The sequence below is a fragment of the Emydura macquarii genome, unplaced genomic scaffold (assembly GCF_026122565.2).
Source record: "Emydura macquarii macquarii isolate MOO-44397 ecotype Brisbane River unplaced genomic scaffold, CSIRO-AGI_Emac_v2 contig_3220, whole genome shotgun sequence".
In the NCBI taxonomy this organism is placed as follows: Eukaryota; Metazoa; Chordata; order Testudines; family Chelidae; genus Emydura; species Emydura macquarii.
In genome coordinates this window covers 4,520,285-4,543,201 of record NW_027133357.1, presented here as the reverse complement: position 1 = coordinate 4,543,201, position 22,917 = coordinate 4,520,285, and the positions used below count along the sequence as shown (strand labels likewise).

The 22,917-nt window shown below is 43.3% G+C and overlaps 1 protein-coding gene across 1 annotated transcript; it reads right to left on the bottom strand.

The window, feature by feature from the left end:
* Positions 1 to 14,866: 14,866 nt before the first annotated feature.
* On the bottom strand, positions 14,867 to 22,091 carry LOC137142351 (large ribosomal subunit protein P2-like). The gene is made up of 5 exons (XM_067531663.1): positions 21,921 to 22,091; positions 19,675 to 19,798; positions 17,379 to 17,427; positions 15,666 to 15,755; positions 14,867 to 14,989 (listed from the first exon to the last, which is right to left on the bottom strand). Exons 2-5 carry the CDS (start codon positions 19,795 to 19,797, stop codon positions 14,913 to 14,915), a joined length of 339 nt encoding a protein of 112 aa, XP_067387764.1. The 5' UTR covers position 19,798; positions 21,921 to 22,091; the 3' UTR covers positions 14,867 to 14,912.
* Positions 22,092 to 22,917: the final 826 nt, after the last annotated feature.

Sequence of the window (22,917 nt, the reverse complement as noted above, 5' to 3'; positions counted from 1 at the left end):
GTTATGAGCAAAATATTTAATCAGCTGTAACTCTCACTGGCTGATTTATCCCAAGGCCATTTGGATTATGGAGGCAGTGGCCACATACAAATTAACCCTGAGAGATTGACACCCCATGTGGCACGGTCTGTGCCTGTGAGTGAAAATGCCAGTTCTGCTCTGACCAAGCAGTGTGCAGAGCTGTCCAGCTGGATTTGCCATCAGTTTATCTGGTCTTCTTCTACTAAGGCATCCCAATGGGAAGCAAACCTTTAATGGGCTCTTGGAATCCAATCCTCCTTTGAATCAGTGACAACAGCATGCTGGCCTTAGATGCGTTGGCAGCACTGTAGAAGAGCTGGCCCCATGTGGAAGGAAAACCTCATTATGCTCACTTTACAGAGGGAAAAAGTGAGGCACAGAGAGGGGAAGTGACTTGCACAAGGTCCCATAACAAGTCAGAGGCAGTGATGAGACTAGACCCCACCTCTCCTGGTCCATTGTTGCCCTATCCACTGGACCACGCTGTCTCAGATGGGAAGTGCAACTGACTAATGGCAGAGCAGCAAAAGAGCCTGTATACAAACTGCTGGCATTGGCACAGTATCAACACACTGAAATAAAGACAACTAGGTTGTTTTCCTCTATGCTCACCCCATTGTGGCAATCCGAGGTGTTACTTGTAACAACATGTGCAGCATTTTCAGAGGTACTTTAAAGACTAACACATTTAATATTTGCAGGCATAAGCTTTTGAGAGACTTCAGCTCTCTTCTTCAGATGCAGTATTACTGAAGTCTCTCGAAAGCTTATGCCTGCAAATATTAAATGTGTTAGTCTTTAAAGTGCCACAGAACTCTCGTTGTTTTTGCTGTATACAGACTAACATGGCTACCCCTCTGGAACTATTTTCAGTTTGATGATGTGCCTCTAAAATATTTATCTACTCACCTGTCACCCTCTGCCCCTCTCCCCACAGGCACTGATCTGTAGCTGCTTCATTCCTTTCTACTGTGGATTCAACCCGCCCTCCTTCAGAGGGGTGGTGAGTGCTCTTTGCCAATGTTCTACGGGGAGAAGCTTTCCGATCCCATCAGCTGGTGGGCTGGCAGGGATCTCAAGCACACTGCTGTGGTGTGCAGCTCTTACTGCCTTGTGGATGATTATTTCAGTCTATGGGCCTTCACACCCCTGGAGTTTTGATGCAGGTTTCAGGTTTGTTAGAAGCCGTGGAGGAGACAAAAGTGCAAATGAAACCAGCGAGTAGAGTTAAACTCTGGGCATATGGATCCTTCAGGGCTGCAAGTGTTTGCTTGAGCCATTAGCACTACCAACTACCCAGCTAGCACAATACTCATTTGCAATATGCATACAAGGGCTAGTCTTGAGCCAAGATCTATACAAGGCATCTAGAATCTAGGGACCATATTCTCAGCCGGTGTGAACTGGAGTAGCTCCAGTAAACTCAATGGAATTATGCTGATTTACTTGAGCTGAGGATCCGTTCCCTAGGTCTCTTTACTCCCAATCCTTGGCCTTAACCAAAATACCATCCTTAATCCAATGGCATTAGATACATTAGGGCTTGATTCTCATTTACACTAAGACAGTGTAGAAGAGCCTTAAAATGGGCATAAATATAATTTGAACTCCAGCGTTAAGTGGCCTTAATGTAAATGGGAATCAGGCCCATCAGTGCCCATTTCACATGCCTAAATTATGATCTGGACCATCTAGTGGGATTTGACTCTCTCATTAAACCATGCAGATGTGAGAAGCATTTCTGTTTTTTTCTTGTGCATTCTGCTGTGACACACCCCTAATGAACTATTCTCTTCTTCAAACTGTATGACTTCCCAGCGCTACATTGATGGAGGTATGAGTAATGTGCAACCTGGCTCCAACTTGGAAACCATGATCACGATATCCCCTTATTCAGGAGAGGTTGACATCTGCCCAAGGGACTGCCCTGCTTATTTCAACTGCATCGGCTTCTTCAAAACCACCTTCCAGCTCTCAGTCGAGAACTTAGCCAGACTTAGTTACAGTGTTTTCCCACCCAGTCCTCTGGTGAGTAGCCTCATTGACGGCATAGTGCCAGATTATTTCAGTATTGCCAACCGCAAGCATTTGAGGATCATGAATCAGGCCCCCACAAATCATGGGATTAGCTTAAAAATCATGTGTTTTGGGAAAATATTCTGGGTAGGTTTTTTTCTGTTTGCCCTTCTGATGTTTCAGCCTTTAAAATTCAAATTTTCAGGCTTTTCTCCACAACAATGATTTTAATGAAAGCCGAGATGCTCACAAGAAAAAGCAGAAAAACCACATGGTTCCAGTAGCTAGTGCTTTTAGAAAAACACCAAATATTGTGAGACTTGCAATGAAATGACAAGAGTTAGCAACACTAAATCAGATTACTGCCTACCGGGGCACTTTTTGGAATGAGAATGACTGTTCTTAATAACGCTGAGTGGTTTCCCCTGCAGGTGCTACGTGATTTTTATTTCCAAGGATACCATGATGCCATTTTCTTCTTACAGAGGCACAGTAAGTGTTACAGAAAGGGGCATGGATATATGAGGTGTGAATTTCTAGCTTGCCCAGTCTCACAAAGCATCACTGGGACCTTTTGCACAATCCCTGCTCCTCACAAATAACCACATAAACTTAGGTGATGTGTAAACATGTAACTGTTATAATTATCAATAGGGGAGAATGGGACAGTAAAAGGAATGGACAAGAGAATACTGCAGCAGACACCTCTGCACTGTGACAAAGGTAGAGGACCTGTATTTCTTCTCTCCCATTGGTTTTCACTAACCGAAAAATGTTACACTGGGATCTCTATGGGATGCTGCAGAAAGTGAAAGGATCTGGAGTGCCTCATTTGCAAACCCTTTAGGAACACAAAGAGGAGAATGTCAGGAAGAGGAGGGAGTCTAGGCCATATGCATTTAAGTGAATGTTATTGGTGCATCGTGCTGAGCCTATTCTGTGTGAAACATTGGCAAACACACAGCTTTCCTCTGCTGCCCCCTGGGCAGACTCAGGCCAATGTTTCTGGCTTCTCTCTCACTCTCTCAGGTCAGAGAGGTAGAGGGCTTATATGATTATTATTCATTACTAATGTAGTATCATAGATGTGAATGGGGAGCCATGTGCCCCACAGAGGTTTTTGCAAGACAAACAGGGACTCCAACTTGGATATCTGCAAGCTGGGGATGAGTCTATTGACAGTGGCTGGTTTGTAGTTCTAGCCCTCTGCCCCAGCACTGACCCCATAACAATAAGGGGGGGTGGATACATTGGTTCTGGAACTAGGGGTGCTGGGTGTGCGGCCACACTCCCTGGCTTCAAGTGGTTTCCATCACATACAAGGTTTCCACTTGAGTTCCATGGCTCTCCGCACGCCCGCTATACAACTTGTTCCAGCACCGCTGCCCCTGAGCGGGTATTTGGTTTCAGAATGATTTTTGGGAACTAGTAAGTTTTACTTTTCTTAAAATGAATTTGCCATTATTGACTCCTTGTTATTTATTTGCTCTGTTTGTTTCAACCTCTGTAACCTCTGTTGGCTTTATGGGGTAGCTCCACCTGCACCTAAGAGCCAAGAGACGACAGGATCACTGGACTCAGCTGCTGAAATCACATCACAGCATCTTGTGCCAGACAAACTTCCCATGAACATGTCACTTTCTCTCACGGACAGGTAAGACAACTTGTATGAGAATTTCTGGTAGGATTTTAGCCCTTTTCACAACTGCATTTGCCACGAAGGCCTTATCTTCACTAGAAAAGAAGTGTGGGTTCTTAATTCAAGTTCGCATCTGAGTGAAGACAAGGAGCTTGTGTCTTTCACAAGATTCAACAGATCGAGTTGAAGAGCAGGCTCCCTCATAGTCTTTAACATGACCTGCTAACTTGTGTGAAATCTACAAACTGCCTCGTCTTCAAGATTGTACCTTGAGTTTAGCTAATTCAACTGAAGAAAACACCTTTTTCCCTAGAGCAGACAGCCTATGGGAGAATACAATGGGACAAATTCTCAGATGGTGTAAATCAGTATAGTACCAACTGATTTCTATAGAATTATTCTGATTTATGTCAGCTGAGGGTTTCTTAGTGGACAAGTAGCTAGGACACCTGGGTTCTGTTCCAAGTTCTGCCACTGATTATCTCTATGACTTTGGACAAGTCACTTAGCTTACAAATATATCTGTATGTGTGTATATGAATAAGTTGTAATGAGCTAAACCAATCAGGGGCAGTTGCTAACCCAGGGTTAAAGTTGATATTGGATTTCTGTTTTACATCCTACTTTACCCTCCCCAACTAAATTCCACATGAAAAGTCGTATCAGCCAGCTTATTGGTTAGATCTAGTGCAAAGTGCAACTTTTGTTTTGCAAAATTTTAATTGATTCAGACAAGGGCTTCCTGAAGGATAACACCCTAAAATAGAGGTGTTAAATAATTCTAAGTCTCCCTATAGTATTCTTCTAACCTTTTTGCTGTCACTTTGTAAACCAACCCCCCCCAAAACAGAAGGAAGAACAAGGAAATCTAGCTTACTGGATCCCCCTAGCTGAGATCTATTGTAGAATTTCAAAGGGCTCATAATCACTAAATTAGACACGAGCCCAGATCCTCACAGATATTAAGGTGCCTACTTCCCCATTGAAATCAATGGCAGCTAGGTGCCTGAATACCTTTGTGGATCTGGGCCTTGCATCTGGGATAACAGGTGCAAAATTTTTCTGGGCCTCCTGAGCATTTACCTTCTGAAAATTAGGCATCTCAAGCAGAGCACACAAACACTGAGGAATTTAATCACTAGTCACTTTTGAAAAGCCCGGCTATCAGACTTCAGCCAAGAATACTGCTGAAGGTGGTTGAGTCTCTGTTAGGCGAACAATTAGTTCTACCTGAAGAGAAGAGTGTTGCCAACTAGATCTTTCTTCTGAGCACAATCAAATATGTTACCTCTTCTCTTGTTTGCTTCTAAAGCACAGGACTTTTATGGGACCTCTTGGGAGACAGGAGCAGGGTGACAAGGGTTAAAAAGGAGGGCAATTTGCTAAAATCACTGTGATTGGCTTGCCAGATCCATAAGCAGCAGAGAGGTAAGAAGTTCTACTGTTTAAAAACCCGGATGGGCTGAGGGCATGGGTTGGAAAGGAACCAAATGAGACCGTGGAGAAGGAATGAGCTATGGGGCATATAGAGAGAAAAGCAGGTCCTAATGGTAGATCGGAAGTAGGAAGGTGAACCTGTCATCATTTATACAGCACCATAGCTGTGCAGGCGATTCCCTGACAAGAGGTTGGATTCCCAGCTGCTGTAAATAGGTATCACGCCATTGAAGTCAATAGAGCTACAGTGATTTATACCAGATGAGGCATTTTTGCTCGCTATAAGAAAGTGACAAATAATTCAGCTTCCAAGGAGGCCATTCCGACAACAGCCGCATAATTACATTCCATGGGGGTCTGATCAAAGCCCACTGAAGTCAACGAGAGTCCTTCTATTGATTTAATGGGCTTTGGATCAGGCCCGGAAAGAGGACCCGGGCAGTCTGTTGTGCTGTCCAGTTGGCCCTCGAGTGCACTCTGCAGTATAGACGGAGTCACAGAATTTAAGGCCAGAAGGGCCTGACCTCCTGTATATCACAGGCCACTAACACCACCCAGCCGCCCCCAATGTGTAGTAACCAGATTTTGTTCCTCACCTCAACTTCGTTTATAAATTGTAGCAAAAATGGGAAAGACGGGTCAGTAATGAAACCTGCAGGTGATAAATAGCTGCATTTACAGAGTGGCGTTAGGGGCCACGCGGAAGCATCAAAGTGGCTTTTGCCATTTTGTTGACCAGATGGTGGTCCAAAATATTATTACCACTGAGAAAGTATCATCTCTCATTATTTTCTCTAGGTAACTGCAATCAAGGGCTGTTCGGGAAAATCTAAACAAGGGCGGCTGCAACAGCTCTTATTGAAAGCCTTCAAAAAGTGATGGATCAAGTGAAAATGCAGTTTCCTTGCACAGAACCCACAGCTCCCCTGGTGACTTCACCCGAGATCTGGGTGCTCTGAAAATCAGGCTTTGCATGTACAAATAATATATATATAGGTAAAGAAATGGGATTAACACAGTGTAAACTGTGACAACAGGCAACCCAATAACTGTACACATCTCCTTCCCATTTCTACCCCACTGTCTGCCCCCCCTTCTCCCTGTGTCGTGCTGCATTTTATCCAGCTATCTGGGCTGTCCCTGGGTTGGGGTTCAGAGTCCAACAAGGAACTCCTGTGGGTGGCCTTTGGAATGAGGTCAGGTATCCTACTCCTCTCGACTGTAAGGGCCATCAGGAAAGATGGAGAAGCCACAAATCCTGGGAGATGAGTGTGTGTGAAACAAATATGCCTGTTCACAGGTTTTGACTCAGGTTGTCTTTATTTACGCAAAACTCCCACTGAAGTCGCTGGGGAGTTTTGCTTAGCAAGAATGAAGAACTGGAGAAATTTTCTCTTGGTCTTAAAGTTTAAGTACTTTGCTGATGAAACACTGCTTGATTAGTTAGTTAATGGGAAAGTACAGTGGGAAACCAAATCAATGGGAGCTGCAAACCATCTGTTTGTAAAGTTCTGAACTAGGCCCCAATTCAGCAAAACCTGTGCTTATCTTTAAAACAAAAAGATGGTCTCTGCCCCCAAAGAGTTTATAACTGTGACTTGTGTTTCCTTCAGCTCTTATCTTGAATGCAGTTGTTTCTCTAACTAGCCTTCAGACTCCAAGTTTGGTCCTGCTCTGGAAACTGACACCCTACTGTTCCATGTTTATTATGTCTTAGTGATTTTCTGTGTGGATTTGCTCAGTATACAAGTCCAATGATGCTATTTTTTTCTTCATGGCCAAAGATGCACACACATCCTGGGATTTGAAAGTCAAGCTGTTTCTTTTCCGGCTTGTGCAAAAATCATCAGTACCAAAGAATTGCATGGGCCAAACTCTGGGTACTAAAGTGAGCAAGTATGAATCTGAAATGTACAGAAAGAACAGAGCTGATGAGAAAGAAAGTGTCATTTTTACACAATCTGAGTAGAACCTTCCTTTAAATACTATCGTTCCAAACACAATGTGCACCACTGATATGCAGCCGCCTCTGAAGTGAAATGCAGCAGTTTTTAAACTGAGCATAACAATGCTACACAACACCACAAAGTAGGAAGAATATTGCATCCAGTTAAAGCTATAAAGAGGTGTATTTAATACCTGTAGGCAGAATATGATCACCTAATTTAAAAATTTAGACAGGACACTGGGGTTAACACCCCTGCTCTTACAACAGCTATTGTGGGATGTTTAGCATAATAGGATACTTATAACTCTGCACACTTCCATGGCACCTTTCAACCAAAAAAATTAAAGCACAAAGATGGACAAATATAACTCAGATGCTATAGTGACAGGGCCAGTATAGATATCTACACAGAGACAGTCTTGTTATGATAACATGACATGCAGGGAAAGTGAGGCACGGAGAAGTTAAGGGACTGTCCCAAGATCATTTGGTTGCAGAATCAGGTACAAAACCCTGGACTTTTGATGCTACCAACCCACTGTCCCTTGCTATAACTATATGACACATTGGTTCCTCCGCTAATGACCACTGGAGGTGTGAACAAGCTATAAATCCCAGCTGAAACTCTCATTCAAGTTGCTCTTACCTCTTACTGAGAGAAAACACCATGTTCTCAGGAAGCTTATTTGATGCAGGAAATGATCTCAGCAGCCAAGGCCGGCAATCCAGACCCCTTCTGTCTCTTCTGGGCAGCTGAAGCTTCAGCCGAAAGCCAATGGGTGTGAGACAGAAACAGGAATAAACACAAGTCTTAAAAATATGACGACTGGTCTATAGAGCAAATTCAGCTAAAGGAACACCTAAAATCAATAGGTGGCTGAATATCAGGCTGAGCCCAAATGTGCCTGCCCCCAGATAGCACATCCGTCCTCTCCCCCAATAGTTAGAATTTCCATTATACAGCTGAACCAGATAAAGCAGCTGAGTCTAGAGATCCCAGTTTTGATCATAGTTCCAAGGTAAGGCATAGCTGCCAGGCTTTGTAGCAATCCGTGTGACATTCTTCCTCTCTCCTGATGCTCTCCTCACAACATTTCTAAACCTTCCCTTTGTTTCCCATGCAGATCCCAGCATAGCTGAAACAGGGGTAGTGCAAACCACGTGCAACCAAAGAAAGCCAGAGCCTTTACCTTTGCCATGTTGCACTTCTTGTCCATTTCATTTAGGGTCCTGGTCTCACCTGTTGGAAATGGCGACAAAGGGCCACAAATTAAAAACCGATCCAAGAAAATACTCCCTTCCCCGCGCACAATATGTAATTAGACTGGGGAACTCCTTGCCACATCAGGTCACTGAGGCAGGGAATTTAGCAACGTTCAAAGGAGGACTGGACATTTATATGGTTAAAAAGACTAGCCAGAGTTATCACAATAAATACTAAGAAGAATCATGGGAAGGATTAAAAATCTCATGCTACAGGGTTTAGACCAATCTGTAGCTATTATGGATTAGAGGACGGATTATCCCAAATCTCCCTCCTGGGGGGTTTCTTGCACCTTCCTGTGAAGCTGGCTGCTGGCGGAGGCATGATTCTAGACTAGAGCTACCTGTCGTATTTGTATGATCCCTATTATCATCACATCGGAGCACCTCACAATCTTTTAACATTATCTTCATAATCCCGTGGGAGGCAGGACAGTGCTGGAATTACGCAGAAGGTCTCAATGAGCACAGCACTTACTCTTCCTTTTTAAGACAAAGTCAGCATCCTGAAATCCTTGGGAATGAAACTCATGCAGCACCTGTTGCCTTTGCTACAGAGGAGCTTCCTTCTTGCTATCCCAGGTATGTGTCAGTCACCAGTTACCCCCCCATGAGAAACATCTAGGATATTTTGGCTGGGATCAGTCTTTTCTCTCCAAGAAACAAATGCTTAAGGACCGGAGCCAAAGCCCATGGAAGATTCCCTGTTGACTTTCAGAGGAAGGATAGTTCAGTGGTTAGGGCACTAGCTGGATTTAGGAGACCCAGGTTCAGTTCCCTGCTCTCCTACAAACTCCCTGTGTGACCTTGGGCAAGTCACTTAGGTTCCTGAAGGGCTTCTAAATACCTTTAATAATCTGGCCCTAACTCCCATGGGAGTGAGGCACCTGGGGTGCTTACCTGCATCTTTAGACTCTGATATATTGTTAAAAAACAGACCCTTGGTATCTCTGGTCCTCAATTCTCCATCTGTAAAATGGAGATAATAGCATTGCCCTTCCTGATGAGAAGGCTGCGAGAAGAAACACATGAAAGATTATGAGGTGCTTAGATGCTACGGTAATGGGGGACACAAAAGCACCTTAGACAGATGGACTTCAATGGTCCCGCCCTATAATGAGGCTAATTATTGCCCCCTTTCCCTCCACAAAGCCCAAGGCAAGGGGCTTTTTGGGGAGGAACTGAACAGAAGTGCTATTCCAGACCCTGGAGTAGACTGACCGGGGCAAGTTACATGAGCCCCAGCAACACGAAGCTTTGCGACCAGTGAACCTGCATCACTGCAAACTCAGGACACTGCCCTAACCTCCCCCAGTTACCAGAACACCACCGAGTCCCACCGAGCAGGCAGTGCAGAATTGTTCCTACTGGGTGATTGGCTACTGCTTTGGCCAATCTAGTTTTAAAATAATCCTAGGGATGGATCATGCACCTACATCTGCACTGGACAACCTGGCTGTCCCTCAGTCCCTGCTCCATTTGAGATAGGACCTAAGGCCCAGATTGTCAAAAGTATTTAGGCACCTAGTCAAGTCACACGTTGACTAGGTGCCTAAATTCTTTTGACGACCTGGGCCACAGTGTGCTTTAACCATGAGTGGCCCTGTTATAGCCCTGCTGTGTCTAAAGCACAGGTTTTTGTTCAGGTACACAATTAAAACATAGTTAGGTCCTGCCTTCATTACAGTAAGAAACTGAGCATTAACCAAGTCAGGGAACAAATAATTTTGTAACTGGTAGGCCCAAAAGCATGGCTTCCACAGCTTGGCTGGACCCAGAATATCCAGGGTCAAAATTCTAACAGCAAAGTAGGACGAGAAGAGTCATTTTATGCCCATGTTCAACAAACCCACCTCCAGCCTGGAAATACAAGAAATGACAGATGTCGGGCCATATTCACCCCTGGCTGATATTAGTGGAGTTACACCAGCGATGGAGCCTGGCAGAAGTTGTAAGCTTCTCCTTTTCCATGTCAAGGAGATTCATCTGAATGCAGGGCGTCAGCTCAAACAATTCTGGCTTCCCTTTCAAACCCAGCCTTCTCAATGAAAAACCCAAACGTTTGTTAGGTTAAAGGGTTTTTCTAGTTGCACAATTCACAACAGCTGCACTTTTATCTTATGCCAACTCCTCTGTGTCAGTCCATGCTCTTGTAATCAGATGGCTGGGTTACCGCAATGTCTTTTTCAGTAGGGCTGCTCAGGCATTTGCACGTTGCTCAGAAGGCATGAGAATGACTGCTGCTGGTTTGAGTTACTGTTATTATGTTTTGCTTACCTGGTGTTCACAGACTGCCTACGAAGTGATAGGCATGAGTTAGAAGCAGCATTGTTTCTAGCTCTCTGAATTGCATTGTTTCCAACGTGCTCCTTGAGGTTATCCCAGACGGTTGCAATGCTCGCATGCCATACACTTTTAAAAGGATCCCATCATCACAGCTACAGGCAGCAGGTGAAAGTGTTTTTTGCTAAGGCAGGTTCACTAGAGCCCTACCTAGTTCAAGGAGCAGTCAATGGTAAGACTCCCACCAATTTCAATGGACTTTCAATTAGGTCCTTAATAGTCAGACTTGCTTCCAATAGAAATCCTTCTCTCCCCTTTTAAAAAGGTATCTGATTCACTCAATAGGCATCTCCCTGGCACTTATGACAACTATTAATGCATTTCCATAGCACCTGAGTGCCTCACAAACATTAATGGATTTAAGTACAGGAGGTATCTAGGAGGTAGGTACACTAACGATGAAATCCTAGCCCTAATGAAATTAAAGGGAATTCTGCCATTTACTTCAATAGGACCAGGATTTCATGTTAGTCCCATTCCACAGAAAGGGAAATGAAGACACAGGGAGGTAGAGCTTTATCTTACAACACTCAGCATTCCCTGAAAATTCGGTCACTCTATTTGGGTGTGCAACTTCAGGCACCCAGGTTTGAAAAATCACCTTGGTGTGTGGCTTACAGGCACGGAAGTCCAAAATGATTCATCCAAAATGATTCCACAATGATTCATCTAAGGCAGGGCACCCTTGGATCTAGGACAAGGTCTAGGTGATCAAATCGCCCCAGAAAAGTGATCAATCAAAAATAAAGCAAAGACATCAAGTGTGAAACTTTTAGGAAGTGACTTCTATTAGAGGCAAAGACATTGCAGCTTCAGACTCGACTTCAAATATTTTTACTACTGGTGGAAAAAATGGTTATTTTAAAAATTCCTTTGACCAGATCCTGCCTTTGTTTAGGGTAATTGATGATTGAATAGCACTTTGTCCATTTTTAGTTACTATAATCCTCCAGGAACCTCTTTCCTACAGAGCCACTTGGAGAGCTGTCCTAAGCAGATGCATCCCTTTGAATTGCAGCATTTAATATCATGTAATTTATATTATTGAGCTTTTAAGACAAAGAAAATCTGCCATTGAGGTGAATTCCCCCTCCCCCCTGCCCCCCACACTTCTCTATTTATAATCCACACAGAGTCCTGCAGACAGAAGTTACTATTTAGAGGGCAATGAAAAAGCAAAATGACACAAATTCTGTAGTCTTTTTTTGCATAGACTTTATATTCACAGAGGGATCACTTTGTGGATTAGAGGGATTAAGTGCTAATTCTTGCATTTAGTTATTTGATCCCTGACTATAAAGATTTGTGAGTAGGATATTGTGCCAAAACTTATTATGCAACTTGGTTTATAGATGTCCCACGTTATTGGTTTAGTACCAATAATGTACAAAACATATTCCACATGTCTGGAAAAGATTAGGGACCACCTTCTGCTCTCGGTTGCATTACATTGCATTGATTTCAAAGATGTTATAGCGTAGCAAAAGAAATCAGAGGTAAATAAGATCTCTGCCTAAAGATATTACAAACAGACAAAGCATACACAAGGAAAGGGATGCAACAAAGGTGATAGCAGTTGTGTTATTTCAACATGGCATATCTTGTTACTGCCAGATACAATTGCTTCTTGGATCCTGGTATATTACAATCACAGGCCACAGAACCATATCACAGAATCGAGCTCAAGATTCAACTTTTGTTTGAAAAAGAAAACGTGTTGCCAATGCGCATGGTTGAGAACACCACCTTATAAAAATGAACGCAAATCCACACGGAGCTGTCTTCCCAAGTCTGCAAACAAACTGGGGGAAAAAAAATTGTTCCACACTGACCCATTCAACTCATGACCATGCTCTAATTAACAACTGAACATACCAACAGTCATTATTTCACTGGTTTTGTTTTTTTAAAAACCACCCAGCAAATGTGTTTATTCCACAATCCCAGCCCTCCAATTGCCAACAAGTCCAATTTCTTACAAAAACCTCCGTTTTAAAATGTCAGTGAAGCTGCCACAGAATTACCAGTCACAGAATCACAGGACTGGAAGAGACCTCAATAAATCATCTAGTCCACTCCCCTGGATGAAATAATAACTAGACCATCCTTAACAGGTGTTTGTCTAACCTGTTCTTAAAAACCCTCCAACCCCAGAGATTCCACAACCTCCCTAGGGAATTTGTTCCAGTGCTTAACCACCCTGACAGTTAGGAAGTTTTTGCTCATATCCAACCTAAACCTCTCTTGCTGCACTTTAAACTCATTGCTTCTTGTCCTGTCCTCAGAAGAACAATTTTTCACCCTCCTCCTTGTAACTACCTTTTAGCTTGAAAACTGTTATGTCCCCCCTCAGTCTTCTCTTCTCCAGACTAACCCACTCCATTTTTTCCTCTTTCCTCATAGGTAAGGTTTTCTAAACCTCTAACTTTTGTTGCTCTCCTCTGGACTTTCTTCAGTTTGTCCACATCTTTCTTGACACGTGGCAACCAGAACTGGACACCATACTCCAGCTGAGACCTTATCAGCAGAGGGGAAGAATTACTTCTCATGTCTTGCTTACAACTCTTAGTCTGCTCATCCAAGAGCAGGTGGACCTTGTTTATAGTTACATGCTCTTGTGAACAAGGTCAGATGAGGCACAAGAGCAAAGAATGTGAGGTGAGAAGTGGAAGACTAGCCAACGATTTTAGGACACAGAAGAAAATGAGGGATGCACAAGGCAGCCTGCATGGGATAATTACAACAGAGGAGTATTTTGAAAGATTTACACCTCTCAGGAAAATATGTGATCTGTGAATTGTCCCTGAGAGGTAACTACTAGTGTTTACATGCTGTTAATACATATTACAGCCTCAAACCTTTGTATCCTTTTATGAGGAAGGCACTTCAGACTAATCACTCCATTACCAGTCTATGCAAGGCTCATGCCTTAACCTATGCTCTTGTACTTTACATTAGCATTAAGAGCAAAAGTGGAGGGAGATGGAGACCAGCTTTCTAAACAGAGTCAAAGAAGTGTAGTACACTGCTCTGATGTTCATTGATCCTCTACATTTGAAAGACTCTTCATTGTTACCAATACAAATGTCATGGCAACCAATAATGTAGTGACACCAAAAACATTGAATTTCAAATTGAAGGTAATGGAAAACGACATACTTGAAGGAACAGAATCCTACCTTCTGCTGAGCAATCAGTTGTACTTTTCCCTACCCTAGCAGTGCTGCTGAGTCACTGGAGAGGCAGCGTGGCCTAGTGGATAGAACAACGGGGTAACTAGAGACCAGAGTTTTATTTCCAGGTCTGCCATTGACCTGCTTGGTGACCATGGGCAAGTCATTTCACTTCCTTGTACTTCAGCTTCCCCATCTGTAAAATGGTGATTTATCTGCTTTTTGAACCAGATGCAAAGCAGGATAAAAGTCAGATTTTATTATTAGTTCTTCCAGCAATCAAATTGTTTTACAAAGTTGGCTGCATTTTTTAAGTGCAATAAAAGGAGTTTTGTGATACTCCAGGATAGAGAAGTTGTAGAACATGGTCAACTGAATAGTTATACAGTGGAATAGATTGGCTAGGTTTCTATGATCAAATCAGTCTGCTACTTCTAGCATTCCAACACCCTTGCCTGGTGAGCATAGTTGGAAGCTGTTCAGCTTCTGAATGCAATAGATTTCTATAGTGCCTTTCATCCAAGGATATTAAAGCACTCTGTAAACATTACACCTGTGAAGTACCATTCCCATTTTACAGATGGGGAAAGAGAGGAACAGAGCAGTTACATTTCACAAACCAGGTCTCACAGCAGCAAGGACACAGACCTTCTTACTTAGTTTTCAGCTGTCCAATAGGCCTGAATAGCTCCCGTTAACCGGTGAGAGCATGCATATGCAAGGACCTTAAAACATTTCTTATATCTCTCCCATGTTTCTTTATGCTCTTGGTAACTAAATAATGCAATGCAGTAAACATGTTTCTGAAAACCTCATTATCAGGTTTTACTGAAGTTGATAAATCAGTATGAAAACTTAGAGCCAGTGGCCATGGTTCCCAGTCCCTCACAAACCATTAATCCATTCATAAAGAAGGGCCGCTGGAATTTTCAGAGCCTAAGGGAATTAGGCATCCAATTGAATTTCTGGATGGAGCACCCTCTAAGAAGTCTATCTTTAGTAGATAAATCAAGTCTGTGTGTAAAATTAGATTGGATTTTGCTATTTTTATTGTTTTTCCAGAACAAAGTGATTAATCAAAGAGTCCAAATCCCATGTCCTCGTCAGACTCCTCAGATTCTTCCTTCTTCTCTTCCTCTTTCTTCTCTTCTGCGAGTCAAAGAAATGCAAATTAATATTTGAAAGTCTAGCAGCTCCTGCTAAGTGACAGAAGCCTGGACCATTCTTGTGCATGTTAATTTAATGTTTGAGTAATGAATACTGTTTGCACCTATATTGAGTCAAATGTAGTACAAGTGAATTTTAAACAATTCCTTCACTCCCTGACACTTGCTAGATATCACTTTAAGCAGGTGATAAAAAGTTATGCTTCAGGAAAATAAATTTTGGGCCAGAAGTCCCTCATTTTTAAGGCTTTTTTGTGCAAATTGGGGGAGACTTTCAAAAGCACCAAATGACATAGGTGTACAAATCCCATCGACGTTTAATGGGACACCTGAGCCTCACTTACCCCTGTAACTTTTGAAAATACAATCTTTAGTCACCAAAGTGTTATGCTAAAATGAACAAGTCATTCCTGTAAAATGTTTCCCAATCTGATCTCAGTTCAAAAATTTGCACTGTGTACTTTTCCCCCCAAAAAAGTAGTCTACATTTAAACCAACAACAGCATCTCCTACAGTTAGGAATGCTATGAAAGCTCATGCTTCAGGTCAGATTTTTAATGGATTTTCTATTTATGGATAATAAGGGAGCCTCTTTGAAAGAAGCATTCTCAATCCCACACAGAACCCATGAATTACCCTCCCTCAAAAATGAGACCTACCTGCAGGTGCACCTCCACCAGCAGCCGGAGACGCAGCAGGAGCTGCAGTAAGAGCACCACCAGCTGGAACACAGGCTAACTTGGAGAGGCCTATGAAATGAGAGACTTGTAAATAAAAACACACATACACAGCCTCATTCGAAGAGCCCTCAAAGTTAAGCAGAATGTGTTGTGCATAGGTAACCTCTGTAAAAAGAGGTTTCACTTCCCTCTTATGATGTCACTGTACGGGACATCATATCAGACGCAGGGCACATGTGCACACCTGAAGCAAGAAAGCACTGTATAAGATGACACTTGAGATGAATGAAATAATTTTTAACCTTTGTCTCATGTGTTTAGTAGACATGTGAAGGCAACCAATCAAATATATACACACAGATTAATGCTGCCCAGACAGAAATTCAGAAGCAGCTGCATTAGATATGTTATGCACTAAAAAGAATGAGCCTGACACAAAATGAAGAGAACTTGGCCATTTTTAGTTCCATTATTTCAAATTATTTCTTTGTTCACATTGGAGGAAAGTCACTTAAAACTAATCTTGATGTGTCTGACTTGTGTTGGGAAATTATTTGGTGTGCAGAATGAGAATTGGGCTGAAAACTAGTACATCAAAATGAAACTGAGCCTTCAACTTCGCACTTATTTATTCCAATGCTCAAGGCCACAGTTTCAGAATTCAGAGTGTGGCTCTGAATTATACAAATTAAACTGCACAGAAATAAAATATCCGCAGGCAGTGAAGACCTGAATTTTAATCTTTCTGAAAGTCATCACATGGCAGAATGGTCTTTATAATGCAGCACAGAACCAAATCTGAAAGGAATGTAGTGAACTTAATACTCAGCACTTAAAACTTGTTTTAAAAACAATTGTACAAACACTGACTACTTAAGCCTCCTGACAATTCCCCATTCTCCGAGGTAGGGAATATCCATATCTGAGATGGGAAAACACATTCAGAAAAACTAAGTGACTTGCCCCAGGCCACAGAAGTGGTATCATATGCTACGTTGAAATTCAGGAATTCCTGAATCTCAATCCCCTGCTCAGTCTAGAACAGAATCTTGGTGGCAACTTTATTTTAATTTTAATGCTTACAAGCGTGTAAGTTGTTTTCAGAAGCAGGAAAAGTTAACTGAAAAATAGGTACTGTATTGTGTTGGGGATATACATTTAAATTTGATAAATGCCAAAGTACTGCATTGTGGATCTGTAATTTAATAGAATTGAACAAGGATTCAAAATTAGGTGACCACATGATTTCATAATACTAATCAAACATATTCTAGTTACATTGCTGTGGTTTTCCATAGTCATGAGGGGAGAGTTTTTCCATTAGAAGGGATAAAATAGAGAAATATCCAATTTCTACTTCAAATAAATTGAAGTCAGAGTTGATTTTAAGCCTTTGCATAGAAGGCTCATCTTCTGGTTTAGTGAAAGAATTCATACACCTTTTTACAATCAAACCCACTTTAACATTGATGGAGCTGCCGGGACAAACACCTACTGCATTTTAATAAGCTTGTAACAGATTACCTGCCTAGAGACACTTCTTTGCAAATCAATATTTTTGCTGGTATTTACTTAAGTTAAGCAATATGAAACCCAGCATTTCCTTTTTAGATCAATCCACAGAAATGCAAATAGTTTGATCTGTCTACTTCAATCTCACAAGTTAGTTCTTAAAATCTGATACATTTTTACCTGAATTGACAACATCGTCAACATCTTTGCCACTGAGTTCACTGATGACCTTTATTATGAGAAAGAAAAAGAAAGAGGTCAATCCTGGAATTTTGGGTGTTCAGTATGTTTAGACTCTGGACACTGGTAATTCCTCAACATATGCATTACCAACAATGGGATGCACAACAGAAAATTAAACAGAGCTTTAAGGAGTTAAACGGACAATGAGTAGTTTAGAGAGAAAAAGTAGGTTTTCGGGATAAAGTTTACAAGATCTATTAGTAACAGCAATATTGGCATAGAATTTAACTAAGATCCGAACAGAACAGTTGTCAGGATAAAAACATTACTCTGCAGTATTTGCAACCTAAACAGTGCAGTACTGAGTGACTTTGGTGGGGGAAGGAGGCAAGTGAAAAACTGACATTGACCAAGCTGTATTTAGTTCTAAGTGTAATTACGTAGCATAAATAGCAAAGAAACATTCAGATTTGAAATTTTAGACACATTGCTATGGAATTTGTTCTAAAAAGATAAAGACTTCTAGTATGACACTTTCTTTTAACAGAAATAACTACATGTTTGAAAACTTTAGGAGTAATAACTAAGTTCAGTAACTTGTCATTGCATACTCATTTGCTCAATGTGCTTTCATCTTATGGTGCAATATCAGGCGTCTGTGAACCTGCCAAAGGTTTTAATGTTTTAACACTAAAAAAGCTGATCCAAAAAGTTTTAAAATTAAATTATTCCTTCATTTAAAGTTTCTCATAACATGCATTTGCTTAAAGCTATTTTGGGAACACAACAGTTAGGGGAGATAGGACACTGGACTGGGAGTTATGAGATCCTAGATTCCCAGCTCTGCCACTGAACTGTTCTGTAACCTTGAACAAGTTGTTCCCCCCGTTTCCCTCCTAATTTTTGTCTACCATGTCTATTCAGACTCCATTTTTCTCAGAACAGCACCTACATGGCATAGCACCTATTACAACGATGACTCTATCTTAGTTGGAGCCTCTTGGCACTACAAATAATGAACTGAACATCCAATATCACTCATATTCATGGATGGAGTCTCACGCTGATGTCTATGTAGAAGGTCTCAGCAAATACTATAGACGAACACATATATGCAAGGTCAGATCAATGCAAGAACTGCAAACACTGTTACATGTTGTCCAGGGTGACTGCAGGCTGCTATAGCCTTGCTTTGTGCCAGTCATGTTTTTCACATAAGGTGTTAATGTGCTTTGCTTCAAAGTGGTTAAGGGCCACATGACAAATCTGCTGCCACCTTGCTCTGTCACAGTCTGTTTTGCAGTTGCCATACCCACATAGTACAGCCAAGAAGGTTACATCACATACAGATCTTTATTTATAAATATCTAGACACAAACTGTGTGCGTGTGTCTCTCTCTCTACCCACACCCTCCTCCCATTCAGGGCGAGGCATTAATATAGGACAGTCAATTACTGAAGAAACTCATGAATACTATTTCAGTATAGCGTTTCCCCAGTAGTAATTAATACTGTAGTTCATACTGTGAATCACTCGTTGAGAATCAATACTAAAGCTTTTAGAGAAGACAAAAGGTGAAACTCCCAGAAGGGAACATTTGTAGACCGGTTTATGTACTCTGTTACTGACAGAGATTGTATATAGTGACAAAAGTACATTGGGAAGAAAGAAAAATAGTTGTCAGATTTCCTCCCAGGCTGCAAGTCTCAAAAAATTCACACTGCAGTGTGCTTTTCTCTCTTGCTGAAACCTGGACACAACGAGTACTCTCTTTGCCTTGACTAAGTCCAAATGCCTACAATCATCTAGGAGTCATTGATATCATCTTCACAGGACGCTTCGCCTCCAGCAGTCTGGGAAGATGAGGGCCTGAACTTTGCTCCTCTCCACAGCAGCACTTTGCACTCAAGTGCCACAATTTTTACTCCTCTGGTCAAGATTCCCATGAGATTCAAACCCAGTACCTCTATCACTGCAAGTGGGAGCTGTGCCCTTCAGCCACTGGGAGTCTGGACTCAATGGCTCAGGCAGTCCCTTCCAGTCCTATGTTTTCACTAATCACCAGTGAACTTCCAACTGGCAAGTTGTAAGAATTCTTAGACTTTTTCAAAGCTATAGAGACCAAGAAAGAGGTTTAACAAGCCCATTTACACTATTAAACTATTAAGACATTATATTCTGCATGATACTGGCATGTAAGATACCTGCTTCTCATACTCTCACAGAGGGAAGACAGCAATATTCCTGTTACTACTTCAAAAAGGCAAGAGAGACTAATGCAAAGAAACCAACCTTGTTGACACGTTCATCATCTGCATTGATACCAACGCTGTCGAGGATTTTCTTGATGTTTTTGGCTGTAGGGTTGTTGTTGCCACCCAGGACAGCAAGCAGATAAGCGGCCACGTAACGCATTCTGAAACAGACCCCCCACAAGAAAGAATTCAAGTTAACGTCTTGGATACAGAAGTGTTGTCTTAAAGGGTTCCCATATCAGAATACAAGAACCTATAGTATATAGAACAGAATATAAACAATCTCATCTAAGCATTTAAGTGATCACTGAACAAATCCAGAGGGAGGAAGCTGCTGGAGGAAAGGGCATCAGCTACAGACACCTCCTTGGGGCTGACAAATTTTAGCAGGCAACATTTTATGCTGTCTTTATGCCAACAAAACCTTCCAGTGCGGATGCAGTCGTATAAGCATTTTTATACTAATACAAAGTATAACTTAGGGCTTGTCTACACTTAAAACACTACAGCGGCACAACTGCATTGTAACTGTACAGCATTGTAGTACGTCAGTGTAGACACCACCTACATGAACAGGAGGGATTCTCCCATCAGCATAGGTAAACCGCCTTCCTGAGAGGTGGTAGCTAGGTCAACACTATCTTAGGTGGGCTTAACTATGCCACTCAGGGGTATGGATTTCACATACCCTGACCAATTTAAATTGACCTAATTTTCTAGTGTACACCAGGCCATATGCTGCTTCACGGAAGCAGCAGGCTGTAGCAGCTCAAGCAGAGTTGGGCTACATCTACACTAGGAGTGCTTTACTGGTATGGGAATATTCATATACTATACCGGCAAAGCACTCCTAGTGTGGACATGACTATACTAGCAAAGCTGCACTTTGAACTGGTATGGTAAAACAAGCTATACTGGTAAAAGCACAGTTCTGTTAGTATTTTTACACCTGCACTACAGACTTCTGCCCACAGAGCTATGTCAGTCAGTGAATACACCCGACCAACATGGCTGTGCCGGCATAAGCCTGTAGTGCAGAGGTAGATATACTGACAAAACTACATCTGCATTACAGGGCCTTGTTGACACATAGCTTGTCAGTTACAAAATTATATAATACCTCTAATGGACATAGCTTAAATGTAAAATGGTTAAACGTAGACCAGGCCTTAGTGTTGAACCTATTTCTTTCTTAGCTCCAAAACAAAATGGTTTCAACTACATCACCGGCCCAGGTATGGGGATAGTGATAGCTAAACTGATGATGGAGAGCAAACCCATTTTAAAAAAGGTCAAAACCACAAAAATGATAAGTTACTTTTCTCACGACTAAAATAAGCCCTGGAATGTATAGAATTCAGAAGACTACTGGACTTCTACATCCCATCAACATTTTAATGTTAGGGTAGGTCAACTTTTCAGCATCTCTTACTTTGGGAGTGAGGCTGGAAATGTGAGTGAGACGGAGAGATCAAAAGGGGCCAGGGAGGAGTTTGGTGTCATACAGAACTGGGAAAACCTGCCTTGAACCAAGGCCTAAAGGTGACCTCAAAGAAAGCACCACTTTAGTTGTTCCCTGGGGAAAACAGAACACTGCTGACACCTTAAATATAAGGCGGGTGAGTCATTACCTGGACTCCAATAGGACAGTGGGCTCCATGGACCCCTGGTCTGATCCAGCCTGGCAATTCCAGTTCTTACACAACTGGGGTGTTGCCAGTCAATCAGAGGAGGCATGAACAACTAAAGAGGGTCCAACCGCAACTCACTTCAGGGCAAGTGAGAAACCCCTGCCCCCGCCACACATCCCAACAGCCCCATGCTGCAGCCACTCTCTGGGGCAGGGGGCAGACAAGCTGCTCTGCAGAACGCCAGGGAGAGCAGGGCGCTGCACAGCTGACACCAGGACCCGAGAGAGGGGCTGGTAAAAGCCCTAGAGACTGATGACAATGGGGGGGGGGGGTGTCAGGTGCCTCAGTCGCTAAGGGTGGAGGGAGGAAGCCCCAGGGCCCCCTATCATGGCCCCCAGTCACGGGGATGGGGGACGTGAAGAGGCCCCAGGCTCCCAATGAGGGACAGGGAGAGGGAATCCTAAGGCTCTCAGTGGGGAGAGCCGCCGTCGCCCGCCCCCCCGGCCATGATGCGGGAGGGAGCAGGTGGAGGCGAGAGGAGCAGCAGGAGCAGGCCCCGGTCCCTCTCAGTGTGTGTGTGTGGGGGGGGGGGCAGCCCCCCCCCCAGGGCTCTCAGTGGGGGGAAGGGGGGCTGGGCAGGGCCCGCACTCACTTTAAGTCTGAATCAGACCCGAAACGATGTGCACGCTCTGCTCTGCTCTGCCCCGCCGCGCGCCGAGAAGGCCGGGTGACCGCCCGCTGCTGCTGATGACGCTTGGCCTACGGGGCCGCCGGGGCTCTTCGCACGGGCGCGGGGGGGAGGGGGGTCAAAGGTCACATCTCCCTCCTTTCACTCGCTCGGTGATTTCTTCGTCGGCGCGTCACGCGCCGGGCCCCTGCCCAACCAGCGATCATTTAAATAAACGTTAAAACAAGATGGAATTCCAGTTGAATAGGGCCCACGCCCCCAACGGCTCTGGCTCTGCGCATGCGTAAAGAGCACCTGGCAATGGGCGCCGGGCCCACCCTCTTAGAAAAGGGCGAAGGAGAGTAAGAGCAGCTCCGCCCCTCCCTCTGCTCCTTTCATCTCTCTCCTACTGTGCCCCCAGGGCATTACAGCCTAGTCTGTACAGACCCTGGGCCCACCTTTGCACAGCAGGGCGTGAGTTCTTTATCTGGGACCGGGGCTCTTTGAAAACTTAGCCCAAAAAGAGCGACTAAGACCAGAGCATGGAGCGTTCTTGGCTTATCCTGAGCTAGGATCCAGTCCTGCCGCGGCTGAGCCCCATAAAACACGACCCCGCCAATGCGACAGGGATATGCTGGGTAGCTGAGAGAGGAAGCTAGAGCTGCTGGGAGATGGAGGAATGCCATCATCCACCATCGCATTTGACCAGAACTGCAGCAGGAATAGTCTTGTGATAAGATCTTTAATGAGCACAAGGACCAGCTATGACCCCACCAGCCCCCCAGCTCTTCCTAGCACCCTGCTTGAGCAGTTTGAAACCGACTCTGCTGGAAGACTGCTTTTTAGTGGATCACTCCACCATTTCCTGCATCCGTTCCTTAAAAACCTCCTTTCCACTACTAACCCCGTCTGTGCGGCATAGGAGAGGGAGTGAGATCACACCCTCAGACAATACAGCCTCAAGAACAGTATGCATTTACCT

Bases quoted from the DNA above. Each gene is read 5' to 3' on its own strand.
- LOC137142351 (XM_067531663.1), bottom strand. From the start codon at position 19,797: ATGCGTTACGTGGCCGCTTATCTGCTTGCTGTCCTGGGTGGCAACAAC. The intron at 17,428-19,674 runs GTTGGTTTCTTT...CTCATAATAAAG, and splicing joins ATGATGAACGTGTCAACAAG to GTCATCAGTGAACTCAGTGG. The intron at 14,990-15,665 runs GTAGGTCTCATT...TTTGACTCGCAG, and splicing joins TGGTGGAGGTGCACCTGCAG to AAGAGAAGAAAGAGGAAGAG.